This window comes from Telopea speciosissima, chromosome 2 (assembly GCF_018873765.1).
Source record: "Telopea speciosissima isolate NSW1024214 ecotype Mountain lineage chromosome 2, Tspe_v1, whole genome shotgun sequence".
In the NCBI taxonomy this organism is placed as follows: domain Eukaryota; kingdom Viridiplantae; phylum Streptophyta; class Magnoliopsida; order Proteales; family Proteaceae; genus Telopea; species Telopea speciosissima.
The window spans coordinates 52,502,335-52,518,454 of record NC_057917.1 but is presented as its reverse complement, the minus strand read 5'-3'; the positions used below and the strand labels follow the sequence as shown (position 1 = coordinate 52,518,454).

Here is a 16,120-nt window from a genome sequence, read left to right as displayed (position 1 = left end):
TGCACCAATCAAAACCCAAAATTAGACTAAATTCGATTTAAAAAAACCGAGACGAGGCCAATAATAAACCGATAAGACCAACTGACCAACACCCCACCCCCAAGTCACCCAAAAAAAAAAAAAAAAAAAAAGTAACAAACCAAACCGACAAATTGGCACCCTTTCTGCTTACTCTGTGGTAGCCAATAAAAATAAAAAGATTTTCAAATCTGGCGTGGTTGATCCTCTACTAAACATAAGGCACGTGGCGAGATAATGGCGCTCCGATATTCTCTGTGCGCTTTCTAGGTTGTTTCTCTCTCTCTCTGTCTGGCGAGACCCGAATCTTTCCTCATTTGGTTTTAATAGTCACCCGACTTCCAATCTGCGGTTGACCAATGAGACCCTCGCCGTCTGCGGACGTGATGAAGCAGACTCTCTCTCTCATTGTGGTCGAAGCTGGGTAGGTGACCTAGAAATTCAAATATTTGCTTTATTTCTTTCATTCATTTTCTTCAGAAAAAGCAACAAGAAAACGAGTCTCTTTCTCTAAAAGTTTCGATACATAAATCTTCAACGATTCTCTTTCTTGTTCTCCTGGTTTTTGTCGATTTTGGCTTCTCTTCCTGTTCTTTCTTAGGGTGAAAGAACTGGAAGAAAGGAAGCAATCTCTTTGCCTTATCTTTGTCTGTCGTTGCCGAATTTCTACAAGTATTCTCCTTCTCCAGGCTTTTCCAGGTCAGTATTACATTATTTTTCTTTCTCTATTCCTGGTAGGAAAAATGTTAATTTCATAAGTTTTAAATGATGGATTTCTGTTGCTCAGAAGCCTTCAGTTTTACATGTCTCTAATTTCTACTTATCAGCATTATCTTAAAATTTTGGTCATGGCAAGTTGCTGTAAAAGCTTTTCGTCTGATGGTTGTTATCGACATATTTTCCTGATCTCTTCGATTGATCGACGAAGAATTTTGCATTTTGACTTGCTACCAGTCTAGGCTACAAAGAATGGTGTTATGACCTAGTTATTGCTTGATTGTAGGTATCGTTACATAGAATGGCAGGGATTGGTGTTGACAAATCTTGTTTGGTGCGAGGACTCGTCTTTTATTTTCATTTATTCTTTACTCCTATTTCCTTGAATCCAAGAAGTTATCCTATATCATCTTATTAAAAATAAGTTAGAAAAAAAAAAGGGGGGCAAAGGTGAAAAATCAACAAAACTGGCACTGGGCTCCATTTGCAAGTTCTTTTATGTAATAAAACTATTTATTGTAAAAGGTAAATCTATTGGGAATCATACAAAACTAGTGGTGAGGTTTGACCATCAAACCACCATATCCATTCTCTAACTCATTAACAAAACCATAACTCTTACCGTGGAAAACTCTGAATATAGAGATTACTAGCCTGTTTAATAGTTACATGGCCAGACTGATTGAACCCATTCCTAGTCTAACTCAGTTTTTCTAGTTCCATGAGGAATCAAATCTCTAATTAACTAACACAGAGATTAATCTTAAAGACTTTTAACTAACTCCAATTTGGATCTAGGTCTAACCTAACCAAAATAATTTTAAATCGAATCAAACTAACTCCAATTTGTATCTAGGTCTAACTTAACCTAAATAATTTTAAATCGAATCATACTAGGAATTCTTAAATCACTTAAACAAGACAGAATAAAAGAAGCAGAGCGAGAAGCCATGTACCATGTCTGCTAGCCCAATGTGCCAACTTATATGCACACGGCTGGACATTATCTCTGTCCTGCACCATCTGTTGATTGGCAGCATAGATGCTCCTGCATCTCAGTACTACACTAAAAGAACTAGAATTGAAGAAGAAGTAAAGAAAATGAGCTGTCTCCTTGTACTATGTTTTCCCATAAAAATTCTTTCCCTTTCAGTAATTTTTAATGTTGAATATGCATAGTCATGGTCCTCTGGAAAAGTGTACCCTATCATGCTTTTATTTTTATTTATTAAATTTAGAGAGGAAAAAAAAACCCTACCAGAACCAAGAGTTGGAGTTATATGAATGATAATTTAGTGATTTTCTGTTTGCTTTTACAACTTCTGTCCCCCTGTTCTTTCAGGTTGGTTGGATTACTTATTAACTATACTTTTCATTTGTCTTTTAGTTGGTGAAAATGCCAGGGATTCAGTTGGGGGCTCACACAGTAAAATCCCATGGGGTTAAAGTGGCGAGGTTGCATATGCATGACTGGCTAATACTTCTACTTCTTGTGGTGATAGACGTGATTTTGAATGTTATAGAACCGTTTCACCGCTTTGTTGGGGAGGACATGTTGACTGACCTGAGCTACCCATTGAAAAGCAACACTGTACCCTTTTGGGCTGTTCCAGTATGTATCTGAATCTGACAAATTCAAATAATTGTTACAATATGCTATAAACTTTGAAATTGATTCCTCCAGAAGTTACACATTTGGAAAAACATAAAAATAACTTTCTTATTGTTTTATGTCAGATGATTGCAATAATTTTACCTTTTGTTATCATTCTTGCATACTACTTTTGGCGAAGGGATGTGTATGATTTGCACCATGCCTTACTGGGTAACTCTTGTTTCTTTTCTGAATTTATTTAAAACAAGCTTCTCATTATATTAAATTAATTCATCTGTTGTACTGAGATAAGTATATTATGCAATTCCAGGTCTTCTATTTTCTGTGTTGTTGACTTCAGTTCTAACGGATGCAATTAAAGATGCCGTTGGTCGGCCACGACCTGATTTCTATTGGCGCTGTTTCCCTAATGGATTGAAGGTGTTGTTTTCCTAATGCTACTAGTTTTCTGCTATCCCTCTTGATTTGTGTTTGTATATCAAAGTTGTGCATTTTCTTTATATTTAGATGACATATTCCTCTTGTGCTGCGTGTCTAGACGGTTAATAATGTTACAATGGGTGTTATTTGTCATGGAGACGCGAGTGTCATTAAGGAAGGCTACAAAAGTTTTCCAAGTGGGCATACTTCATGTAAGTGTTGCAATCAGATGGCTGTAGTGGTTTTTAATGCTTCTTGTGGTTTATTATGTTATTATCTTGAGCAACCTAGACTACAACATGGACTTCGGTGCTTAGTTTTTATTTTGGGGGTATTGTCAAGTCATATTTCATTGCTCATTTCATGTCATGATGTAATCAGTCTTGCTGAGTTTGTTGTTCAGTATAAAATATATTTACAGAGCTACTATATAAAAATTTGCAGGGTCTTTTGCTGGTCTTGGTTTTCTTGCATGGTATTTGTCAGGGAAACTTAGAGCATTTGATCGTAAGGGCCATGTTGCAAAACTCTGCATTATTTTCCTTCCCCTGCTTTTAGCTGCGCTTGTGGGAATATCTCGAGTTGATGACTATTGGCATCACTGGCAAGATGTATTTGCTGGAGGTCTTCTAGGTATGCATGTTGAGGATATCGTAGTTTCTTTTTCTGATCAATCATTTGTTTCTTATTTGTACAAACTTCTTGTAACTGCCAATAATAAACTTCTTTTTTTATTTTCTTATATTTTTCATTTTTATTATTTTTAAATAGGTCTAGTGGTATCTTCATTTTGCTATCTGCAATTTTTTCCACCCCCATATGATCCAGAAGGTACGTTCCTTGCTTTTCATTTGTCTATAGAATGCATAACTTGTTTTGCAGTGCAAAATCATTTGCTTACCATGGTGCTCGTGATGTAGATAAGTCACTTAAGGCTTATTTTACTGGAAATAAGCTTTGGGTTGGGTCATATATGTATTGGGACTTTGATCCCATGGGTTTATTTTGTAATTGGCCAATTTAATAAGCCTAAAATAGGGGTAGAAAGTAGGAAACGGAATTTGCTTCATTAGTTTGGTTAGAGTCCTATTTTGAGTCGTTTTCTTTATTATTTCACTTTCTTAGTCAATTTAGGTTACCTTATTAGTTAATGATAGGGTTAGGCCTTTCTTTTTAGTGTCTAAGTCTATTTTTGAGTCTTTTATATAAGTTTGTGAGGGAGGCCAGCATTGTACACGAATTTGATTAATGAAATATTGGCTTTAGCCTTTGTGAAAATCCTGAGATAGGTTGGGTGAGATGCCCAGACTGAGATAGCCATTCCCTTCCCCCATCCCCTTCCATCAGTTCTTGATTCCAAACCCTAATTTCTGTTAAATTGAGTTCAAGAGTGCTGCAAGCTTCTGGGAGTTTCTTTACATCTACAATATCATTCAATTGCAGCTCCAATGGCTTCAGCAGGTTATTAATTTTGTGGGATTCTTTCTTGTGGTTATCTTTCGAGATCTCATCATTCTTCTCCAACCAATTTTGAGATCCCATTGTTCGCTTTGGGATCCCATTGCTCTCTTTCTTGTTCTTTGGAAATTTTTTATCATTTGAGTTCCCATTGTTCTCTTGGTTTCCTCATATAATTTATTCAGTTTCAAGAGAGAAGTTAAGGTTTGTTTTTAGATCCCATTATTCTCTTTGGTTATCTTTTTTTGATTTTCTATTTGATCCTGCCTGGGATTAGACCTATTCAGGTTCTAGTCTTACATTGGCTCATGTTCAATTATTTGCCAATTTAGTTGGATTGTTCTTAGATAAGTTCTAGTGTCACCCTAAAATAGGTGGTAGGAACATTTAAATTAAGAATAGGCTATAAGCACAACGTCCTCACAGCTGTTGATTTTATGGCATTGTATCTTAGTCTTTCATTCTTTAGAGGAAGAGATAAACGCATGGAACACTGAAAGAGGAGGAGTTTTGCTGGAAAGCACCATGGATCCCGGACTTGCAGCCTTAATCTGTGAAATCTTCATTAAACCTTAATCCATTAAATCCTTTAATCATTAAAACTAATACCTGAAACTATGAAAACCCAGTGAACTAATGATGGAAGTTGAACCCCCACCATAAAACTAATGCCTGAAAATAATTGAAATTGAAAATAATTGAAATTCTACAATTATTCTTCTTCCATTGTAGAAGGTCACATGACAAGCAAGGTGATTTTCGCGAGAATTCTGCCCAGCCAAACCTAACCGTTAGAACCTGCTGAAATTTTGATCGAATCCTCCTCAAACCCTAAGAGAGACTCGATCCAAATTTCATTACCATCCACCAAGCCGATTGTCTGATATTACCCTTTTACCCTTCAATCTTATTTCTACTTGGATTCCTCAATAACTTCAGATTTAGTCATCTGATTTAACTATAACTTTCAGCATCTCTTCTCTCCCATATAATCCACACTCTCCTAACTTAACCCTAACATCTAACCCTAGGTCCCATCAAACCGTAACCCTAATTTCACAATTTCACATAATTTGACATAGTCGATTTCCCTAATCCTTAGCAGATCCTGGTTATTGCTTCTAGTTGGTCTTCTACCAGTCTAGAACTACATTAAAAACCTTTTGAGAAATTTTTTTTTTCTCTGAAGGACTTTCACATCTACATTGATCCAATTATTTAAAGAACTTTGAGAACTTAACAACAGGGCATATGACACCTTTTAAAACATAACCCGTTTCATATAAGTAGACTAATGGAGAAACTATTTTTCATGAGATAATTACAAGAATGTCCACTAAATGAATATAAGGCTATCTAGTGTAATCCTTATGGTTGGGCCCTAGGTGATTTAATGGTTGGACTTGGGCCTTCAAATGAGTTCAATGTTTTTCAAGTCAATCGATGGCTATTGCATCACATACCATGAACACAATAAAATTCATAAATGATGTGTTAGAGTTTGAAGCTATAAGGGTTGGCAGAATGGGCTGCCATATAACTTATATCGTTGCTTTCCTAGTAGCCAAACTTGGTGCGCAGTTCAGTCCCACTCTTTCGTATCAATGTGTTAAAGTTTCAGCTCAAACTGACTGATAAAGCCCTAAATGGATCATAAGAAATGGGAAGTACCATGATCTACATTATTAAGTCCAGTTTGCCAGGGTGGGGGTCTGACTTAATATATTGACTTGCTCCCTTTCTCTGGCAAAAGAAAGGACCAAATCCCCTCATTCTCTAAGAGTCACTGTAGCTACCACCTATCACTGGTTTTCTTTCTCTATATGCTCTTCTATTTAAATTAATTTTTTATTGAGATGCCATCGACATTCTAGACCAAGGGAGTTTCTCTCTCTCAAGCAAAAGATATTTTGGAGCCAGAGCTGAACGAGAACCTTGCACTGGATTTGATCATCTTTGTGGTAGGCTTTGATGATGCTTTGAAACCCACCTGTGAAAAAAAAAAAAAAGAATGCCGTCTCTACATTTGGGTAAATTAACTGAGAGGGAGAGTGGATGGATACCTCATGCATTAGTTGTTAGTTTGGGCCTTTAGAGTGTCTTTTCTTGTCTTTTTTTTTTTTTTGGGGGGGGGGGGGGGACACAGGCTGCATTGCTGCAGCAAAGGCCTCCCGTCATATAAATGGAAATCTCACCGATCCTGAAATTTCAGTCGAAAGAAAAGAAACCTCACCGTACAATATTTCATTATATACCATAAAAGAAGAGATTAGTCAACAAAATATGAAATTTGCCAGTATTCATCGTGAGACTAACCTCAAAGCTTTGGTTTTGAAGCCTTTCAAAGTGTTTTGATCAAAATGATGGCTTTAAACATACCATTTATTTAATTACCTACAAAAGTGGGCATCGTATCAGCCAAATAGACTTCTTCCTAACAAGAAGTCTGACAGACTGCTTTGTAAGGACTGTAAGGTTATACTTGAGGAGAGCCTAACCACTCAACATAGATTGGTGGTCTTGGATATTTGCCTCACCTCGTAGAATCGCAAGATAGGGGAGCCTATTTGCCCTAAGATAAGGTGGTGGAGCTTAAAAGGAGATTCCTTGAATTCCTTTATGGATAAAATGGTCAAACAAGGAAAGTGGGACATTGAGGGAGATTCTGACACGATGTGGAACGAGATGTCAGCATGAATTAAGAAGATTGCCAAAGAGGTTCTAGGGGAAACGATAGGTATACATCATGCCCCCTAGGGAGACTTGGTGGTGGGATGATGTGGTCCAAACAGACATTAAGATTAAAAAAGCTAGTTTCAAGACTTGGCAATGGACTAAAGAGGTGGAAGACCTAAAAAGGTATAAATTTGTCTCAAATGAAGCTAAGAAGATTGTGGGGAAAGCAAGGGCAACGAAATATGGGGATCTTTATAATAATCTGAACACTAAGGAAGGGGAAAAAGCTATCTATAAGATAGCTAAAATTAGAGAAAGGAAGAGTAGAGATTTAGGCCCTGTTAGATGTATTAAAGATGATGATGGTAGAGTACTAATAAGGGATGAGGACATTTAAGAGAGATGGAAAAAGTATTTTACATCCTACTTAACAAAGATTCTAAGTAATAGGGCCTCGAAAAGGCCCATTACTCAACTTGATGCCTTAGGGCGTAGATAAGGGCGTTCCCAGTGCACAAAGCTCCCGCCACTGTGTGGTCTAAGGAAGGTCATAATGTACGCAATCTTACCCTTGCTTTCGCAGAGAGGCTGTTTCTAGACTCAAACCCATGACCACTTGGTCACAATGGAGCAACCTTTACCGTTGCACCAAAGCCTGCCCTCACCTTAGGGCATAGATATATATGCAAAATTAGGGTTTCTGAAGTAAAAGAAGCTTTAAGAAGGATGAAAGTAGGCAAGGTCCCAGGCCTAGACAGAGTCCTAATAGAAGTGTGGAAGAGCTTAGGAGTTTATGGTTTATCTTGGTTAACCAAGCTGTTTAATAAGATTATGAGCACAAAGAAAATGCCAGACAAATGGAGGAGAAGCATTGTGGTACTGATTTACAAAAATAAGGGTGATATTCAAAACTACAAAAACTGTAGAGGCATAAAACTAATGAGTCATAGGATGAAGTTATGGAAGAGAGTTATTGAAACCCGCTTGAGAAAGGAAACCACTATTACGGGGAACCAATTTGGTTTTATGCCAGGGAAGACCATGATGAAAGCTATCTTTTGACTTAGAAAGCATGAATAAGTTGAGTTTCCAAATGAACTCACTTCATTGTTGCAAATTGCTTGTAGTGCCATCAAAGGCTCCAACTTCTTCACTACTTGTTTCACAAAGATCAATAAGTTGAGTTTCCAACCCAAGCCTATTGTTATATTGATATTTAGGGTTCAAGTAGTATCTTTGAAATATGACATATAGAATAGAGGTATTATCAAATGCATAGGTAATTAGTAAATAATAATACTATGAATTAGTAAACATAAAACAAATTTACTCACCGACCTTTTATGCGGTGGATGCATAAGTTGATTCTCCAGGCCGAGCATTTATGATATCTAAGAAGTGTTTGCCCTATGCTGCGAGGAGCCACACTATAGACACTATCTTTCATCAAGTCTATTTGCGGCATATAGGGTGGCATGGTTGGGCCCTTCGGAGCGGAGTCGCAACGGTAGAACTTCTTAACTCATCGGCTCTCAAAACTTTCACCACTTTGCTTAGTTTGGTCCAGAGTCCTCGGATGACATCGGGGGGGGGGGGGGGGGGGGGGGGGGGGGGGGGGGGGGGGGTGTTGGGGGGGGGGGGGGGGGGGGGGGGGGGGGGGGTGGGGGGGGGGGGGGGGGGGGGGGGGGGGGGGGGGGGGGGGGGGGGGGTGGTAATGTTTGGGGGGGGGGGGGGGGGGGGGGGGGGGGGGGGGGGGGGGGGTGTTTTTTTTTTTTTGGGGGGGAAATAATTTTTTTTCTCATCAATCTCACTCTTTTGTTGAGGTAGATAAACATTCATTACCTCATATGGGGTGGGCCCTTGAATCCTGGGCCACCTCTGCAATGGTATCTATCATGGTATCATAATGGGGGCCTTGTGCGATGTTCTTTGGGATGGTATGGTATAGCATCCACGTAGCTATTAATTTTTTAACCAATCCCTTCATCCCCTTCCATGCTCCTTTGATTACGGGTTATTGCTTCCTTTCTTCTTATGCAATTTAGGATCGAGATGTTGATGGTGGTGCTGAGTACTTGGTAGAGGTTGGGGTTGCCCTCACACTTTGTGATCTTTTAAAAGGATTCAAAGTTCTAGGACCTCCAGAACGCCGACTCCTCCACTACCCCCTACTCTTTGTCTCTGTGATCATCTTGAAAACTTACTCGCTCCTTGAAGCATCCGCCTAAATCCCTAGCCTCCTCTCTTTTTTGTATGTCATCGTGCAGAATGTCATCATCATCGAGAGGAGTCATCATCATCATAATCATCATCATCATCATTGTATCGTCTTCCTCCTCCCATCGAACTCCTCACTTGTATCCTCAAGTTGTTCTCTTATCCTTTGCTTGTCGGCCTTCCTCTTCTTTCTTCCCCTCAAACTATCACCAATCTCCCCAGCTACTTCGAGGGACCATATGACAACCTACAACATCTTTAGATCCTCCGATCGATGTTGTTTAAGTCTCTTGGACCCACCTCCCATAAATTGCATGTGGCAATAGTTACATATAGATTTTCTCTTATCCCCATCAATGGGAGTACCATATAACCATGCAATGTCACCCCTATCTTTGTGGTGGTCTCTCTTGTTCCTCTCGTTCTCTTTGTTCCCTCCGCCCCTTTGTTGACTACTTTCCCCACCTTTTGCTTGCCCTTCGCACGTTGTCTATCACGATCCGCCATAATGATACTTGTTTACGACAATGTAAGTAACACAAATAATTAAAAAACTTAATGTAGATGCACTTCAATTGACACTTTTAGATTACTAATACACTTGTATAGTTATTTAATATTTTTCCCCTAACCCTTATATTTTTCACATAATTAAAACCAATTTTTATATATAATGTTAATATAAGTATTGACCTAACACAACAAAACCAAAAATTAGTAAACATAATATACATGTAATGCATCTCAAAACATATAGAAATAACTTTCAAATTTTTTCATTATTTTTAAACTTAAAACTCATATTTTTCCTTATTTATTTCTGTTTTTTTAATTTTTTATATATTTTTCTTAATTTTCGAAAATTAAAAGAATTATTTAAGAGCAGAAAAATAAATCGACCTTTGTGAAGCCGTAGATCGGCCATTGGTGTCTAACATATATTTAATTCATTACCATCTAAGTCATATTACCCTAATTATTTCCTATTTTAGTTGTAGGAAAATGAATTTTTAAAACCAGAAAAAAATAAAAAAATACATATGGGAAAAAATTTAGACACCGTGAGGGTCAGTAGATCGGCCTCCAGGTGTCTAACATATATTAATATCATCAATATCCAACAACATTTGTACAAAATTTTTTAAAAAAAAATAGTTTTAGAGAAATGGAATTTACCTTAAATAATGAAAATAGGCTTGGATGATGAGCTTAGATGACCCTCAGCGTCTTCCGGCGACAGGAGCTTCAACAATGCTTGGATGAGGCTTGGAAGGGAGGAAGAAGAGAGAAAAATTGAATTTCAGCGGCTCTCGGTCGAAATATCGACCAAGAGCTGCGAAAATATGGAATTATAAGGCTCTTAATGTGACACTATTTGTCACTTTTACAATATCTCGCGATATATCGTGAGATCCACGATATATCGACGAGATATTGTATTTTTATGTTTAGGAAGTGTTTCGTATCTCGGACATATCGAGATTCACGAAATATGGCGATATATCGCCGATATTTATGAGATTTTATACCATGATTGAAAATATGTATGATGGTGTGGTGACTAGTGTAAGAACCGTGGAGGGTCAAGGTAGTGAATTCCCAATTACAGTTGGGTTACATCAAGGATCTGCTTTAAGCCCTTATTTGTTTGTGATTATCATGGATGAGTTAACCAGAGACATCCAAGATGAAGTCCGTTGGTGCATGCTTGTTGATGACATTGTTTTGGTGGATGGGACGAATGTTGGAATTAAAGTCAAATTGGAGTTATGAGGATCAACCTTGGAATTAAAAGGTTTTAAGATAAGTGGAACAAAAACGGAGTACATGGTGTGTAACTTTAGTAACTCTAGGACGGATAATGAAGGGGTGAAAGTTGATGAAATGGGGATTATGCAAAGTGATCATTTTATGTACCTAGGATCAATCATCAGTAAGGAAGGTGGTATAGAAGATGATGTCTCACAAAGAATTAAAGTAGGATGGATGAAGTGGAGAGGTGCATCTGGAGTGTCATGTGATTGACGGATTCCTTTAAAGCTTAAAGGAAAATGTTACAGGACAGTCATAATAAGATTAGCTACAATGTATGGCGCAAAGTGTTGGACAGTTAAGAAGCATCATATGGGTAAGCTAATTGTAGCGGAGATGAGGATGTTGAGATGGATGAGTGGCAAAACCAGGAAGGATAAAATAAGGAATGATCTCATTTGAGTTGATTTGGGAGTAGCTTTGATTCAAGATAAGCTTTGAGAAAGTTGTCTGAGACTCTGAGGTAGTATGGCCATGTTCAACGGAGGCCTTCGAATGCTCCAGTTCGGAGGAATGACTTGATTCAGATTGAAGGTACTAAAAGAGCTAGGGGCAGGCCTAAAATGACTATAGGAAAGTCGTAAGGAAAGTCATGCATAGTCTAGGTCTTGTTTCAAGTATGACGTCGAATAGAGCTGATTGGAGGGCAAGGATCCATGTAGCCGACCCCAGTTAGTTTGTTTAAGACTGAGCTGTAGTTGTAGTCGTTGTGTCCATTATTAATTTGTTGGCTTTGAGAGAGAGAGCATTACATGGGTTAGTCCATGTGATAGAGGACCCCACATACATCTCAATGGTCAACTTTTAGTCCAAAGTACGCAAGGAAAGTTGCTCAAACTCTGATTCAAAGTTTTAGTAAAATTACCATAATGCAATTAAATGGAGTTGCATATAAAATACAAAATTGCATATTTTGTAATTTTAGCTACTTCCTCCACTCATTGAAATTGTACCAATGAGATGCTTCCCTGGTCTTCTATAACAGATCCGGCTCCTCTCCAGGGAGCTCAGCACCCAGGGCATGCCCAGGGGGCATCGAAGGGTTAGGCTGTGCCGCACACATCTCGGCGCATGCCTAGGGATGTGTGCAGCATAGCCCAACGGCTGGATGCCCCCTGGGCGCCCTGGAGAGGAGCTCAATCCCTCTATCACATGCACTAACCCATGTACTAAATATCAACTGTAACTTTGGGGCTAATAACACCATAACAAGAGATGTTCCAACTGGGTATGGGGTTGGTTTTGGATCTTCCAGTAATGCAGAATCGATCTTGAACCAGGGAAGAACCAGTGGGAGATCAATTGCAACAAGATCGGAATAGGGGCAAATCAGTATTGATAACAAAAATTTTCACTCTCTTTTTCTAACACATCAGATACTATGTCTTCATTCTACTTATCTTAAAACCTTTTGATTCCAAGGTTTATCTCCATAACTCTAACTTGGCGTTATTCCCTGCTTTTGTCTCATCCACCAAGCCAATATCGTCAACAAAAAGCATACACCAAGGAACCTCATCTTGAATGTCTCTGCTACTCCATTACAGCAGTTCAATGCTTAAAAAAAACAGAAACAATGTAATAGAAACTTACTAACTTGGCTATTACTAACAAATTGGGTATGGTCAGTATTGGTAACAAAATTTCTAACACTTATTTTTAAACATATGAAAGAAGAAACAAGAAAGGATATGAGTCATATGACCAAGTCTTCACCACCTGGCCTGGGAGAATAAATTCATCACCATACCCAACCCGTCAATTCACCACAACAGGGTTGTTTCTGCATCACCACAGCGACTAGTTCTGAATCAACACAGAACCCTTAAAAGGCATAAGTTAATAATAAATTTATTCCAACCCATCCTCCATTACAGCAGTACAATGCTGAAATAAAAGAACAAAAACAAAGAAATAGAAACTTACTAACTTGGCTATTATAAGAAATCAACTTAATAAAATATAATAAAATCTTCTAATTCAAAATTCTAATCAAATCTTCAACCAAAGGAATATTCCAGCAACCAATTCTTCTAGATATTGTCCTCTCCACTTAAATCGCATGGGGCCCACACTCTTCATTCAACTTCTAGATGTGCAAGCCATATTAAGGGACGAATATGGACCTTAAGGTGAACTGTAATATGTGCCATATGTGCCTTTTTTTTAACTTGAACCGTGGGGCTAAATAGGGGCATGATTGGGCTGGGCCTTCTTCCTTCTACACTGGCCTTGTACTGCATTATCCAGAAACGTGGCAATGATAAAGGGCATATCCAGTGCACGAGACTCCCACTACTGCAGGGTTTGGGGAGGGTCATAATGTACACAGCCTTACCTCCACTTTGTGGAGGGGCTGTTTTCTGACTCAAACCCTCAACCACTAGGTTGCAATGGAGCAACCTTACTGTAGTGCCAAAGTCCATCTTCTAGATACATGGCAATGATGTTATAACCGAATTACTTGCTCAATCAGTAACACAAGGTTCTTGAAAACTGTAGTTCCTTGTGGCCAAAGCTTTATGTAGACTGTTATTATTTACTAAACTTGCTGGTAGAGTAGTTAGCTTACTTTCATTGTATTTAGCAGTCGAGCTGATGGTTAACGATAGTTGTCAAGGCCTCACCTAGGCCCCAAAGCTCTTAAGAATGGCAAGAGCTGTACTCACCTATTATTTTACTACTTGGCCCTCCTGAGGTTGTCTAGACATTGCTTTGGTGGCATTGGTGAGATTTTCACCTGGAAGGGTGCCATTTGTTTTTTTGGTTTTTTATTACTTGGTCTCATGTATCGTTTTATGCTTTGATGATGCACCTTATTATATCTTTAAGGGTGCTAAAATTGGAAAAACAGTGGAAGGAAACGGTTAATATTGGAAAAAAAAAATATAACTAAGCGCTAAAAGGAATACATTCTTTGACCATTTGTTCATTGTTTTGATGAATGTTGAATGATCATTAATTGATTGGTGAATGCTTGATGTCTCCTCTTTAGTTTTCATCTTATTTACTATTAACACATGTAAGTTTTTACATAACTTGGTCAGAATATTAGCAAACAATAAGTGCTAATGTAACCTAAAAGGTCATAAACTAAACCTTGTTTTATGCATGCCTGGACCGATATGGCCTCGCCTTGGCTCCTAACCAGTGCCTTGGCTCACCTTGGCGCCTTGGCAACTATGTGATAAATACATATTATATTGCACTTCTTACATGGCTTCTTGTCTGGATATGCTTCAGCCGTAAAACAATTCCTCTGAAAATTATATATATAGTATAAAGAAGTAACAGAGAAGAATATGCATGCTGGGTTTCGATCAATTCAGAGTGAAAATTGACTTCTTCGAGGTGAAAAAACATGGTTTTTATCATATAGCTGATTTGTTGAGTAAAGCACTGCCAAGGCCCCCCATAGCTACTCCAGTGATTAAGCAGTCCTAGGTTCACTGGTTAGGGCCAATTGCCACTTGTTTTTTTATGATTAGGACTTTCCAATTTTTCTTCTGTGAGGTGCCATGTTTAAACAATTAAACCTTTGGATTTCAGGAGAGAACTCTATTTTAGGAACTTAAGTGAGTCTGGAGGCACTGTCTTTTTTCTGTTCTTTGACTTGAGGTAGGCTAAAAAAGCAAGTTTCATTGGCTTTTATGTATCATGCCAGAAACTCCTCTTGCTTGTCCATATGAGAATGATTGGATCACATTTCTGTTTTATCTGCTTGGTTGGGGGTTCATTTGTCCTTGTGATCAAACTAAATGCTCTGTTGGGTGCAAATCACTGTTTATTTAATAATAGAGGTAGGCTAAAAAAGAAAGTTTCATTGGCTTTTATGTGTCATGCCAGAAACTCTTCTTGCCTGTCCATATGAGAATGATTGGATCATGTTTCTGTTTTATCTGCTTGGTTGGGGGTTCATTTGTCCTTGTGATCAAACTAAATGCTCTGTTGGGTGCAAATTACTGTTTATGTAACAATAGAGTTCATGGATCATTCCTTCACAAAAGACTGCTCTGCGTATTATTTCACTTCTGGTCCAGTTGTTGAGACAGGTATCTTATCATTTTCTGATTACAAGTTGAAATGTTATAAAACAGAACAAAGCATGAGGAGGGTGTCTTGTCTTTTTATGTGTCCTGCTAACTAGCTCATTCCTTGCTTTCCTCCCACTGAACTGAGAAAGTTTAAAGTTAATAGTGCATATTCGTCCAACTCTTTTAATGGAGTTAATGAAATTTTATTTCTTATGGCTCTATCGGACGTGCAGGATGGGGACCTTTTGCATATTTTGAGATGTTGGCTGATTCTGCTCAGAATGATGAATCCTCATCCAACAGAAACAACTGTCTTGGTGTTACCAACTGTCTTGGAGTAGGACCATCTGAGATAGAGACTGTTTATATGCAATCTGATGGGGAGACAGGAATTGGCTTAAGGGAAACAAATCCAATGCTGGACAGCATGGAGGCTGGAAGAAGACGTTAATCTTGATTTGGGAATGTGATAATATGTACCTGACGATTTTGTAGAAAGTTCGAATGTCACACTTGCATCTGTGTATTGAAACATGAAATGTGTTATAGTGTAGGTATGAGTAGTGGTGCTTTTTAGACAATTTTTTGGGTCAACTTTTTCTGAAATTAACTGGTTTGATTCTGCGTACGTAATCTTCTGTCCACAGGCATCAGGTGGAGAAAATTTGCTGGAGTGTTTATGTTCGATAATTTCCCCCCCTTCTGATCACTGTTTGGAAATTGAAATGAACAAAATGTATCAAGGTAAAAGGTTGCAGCAAAAGAGGATTTATTTTTTTGACCATTATTGAATGGATGGTGAATTTTTCCGATGGCTAACCTGTAATTCATCTCTATTCCATGTGACAACTTCTTAACCTGTGTATCCATTGTTGGATATGTGTGTACATCAAACCCGGTTTGGTCCAGTTCAACCCGGTTTACCTTTGTATTGAACTTTTATACATTTTAGTTTAATATTATCACATGCGATATAAATTTTTTGAGCATTATGTGTCCGTAAGTTATACTTAAAATGGTAGTCACGACTATGGTTTGGGCAGGGTACCCTTATCATATGGTTGTCGCATTGGGTATGCCTAGACATGTGATGTCAGGGTATAAATATGAGTACTCAAATGTTGATGTGTGTATTGGCAAAGAATTTGCTTTG

General features: G+C 38.2%; 1 protein-coding gene across 2 annotated transcripts; it reads left to right on the top strand.

Annotated features, from left to right (window-relative positions):
• The first annotated feature begins 511 nt into the window (after positions 1-511).
• Positions 512-15,548, top strand: LOC122653031 (lipid phosphate phosphatase 2-like). 2 transcript variants are annotated; one of them, XM_043846952.1, is made up of 8 exons: positions 512-717; positions 2,123-2,347; positions 2,473-2,560; positions 2,661-2,770; positions 2,889-2,982; positions 3,215-3,403; positions 3,542-3,682; positions 4,538-4,575. In XM_043846952.1, the coding sequence occupies exons 2-8, from the start codon at positions 2,132-2,134 to the stop codon at positions 4,558-4,560; spliced, it is 861 nt and encodes a 286-aa protein (XP_043702887.1). In that variant the 5' UTR covers positions 512-717; positions 2,123-2,131; the 3' UTR covers positions 4,561-4,575. The 2 variants fall into 2 exon arrangements, with proteins under 2 accessions (XP_043702887.1, XP_043702886.1); XM_043846951.1 differs by lacking the exon at positions 4,538-4,575 and adding an exon at positions 15,201-15,548 and having other exon boundaries at positions 516-717; positions 3,542-3,601.
• The last annotated feature ends 572 nt before the right edge of the window (positions 15,549-16,120 follow it).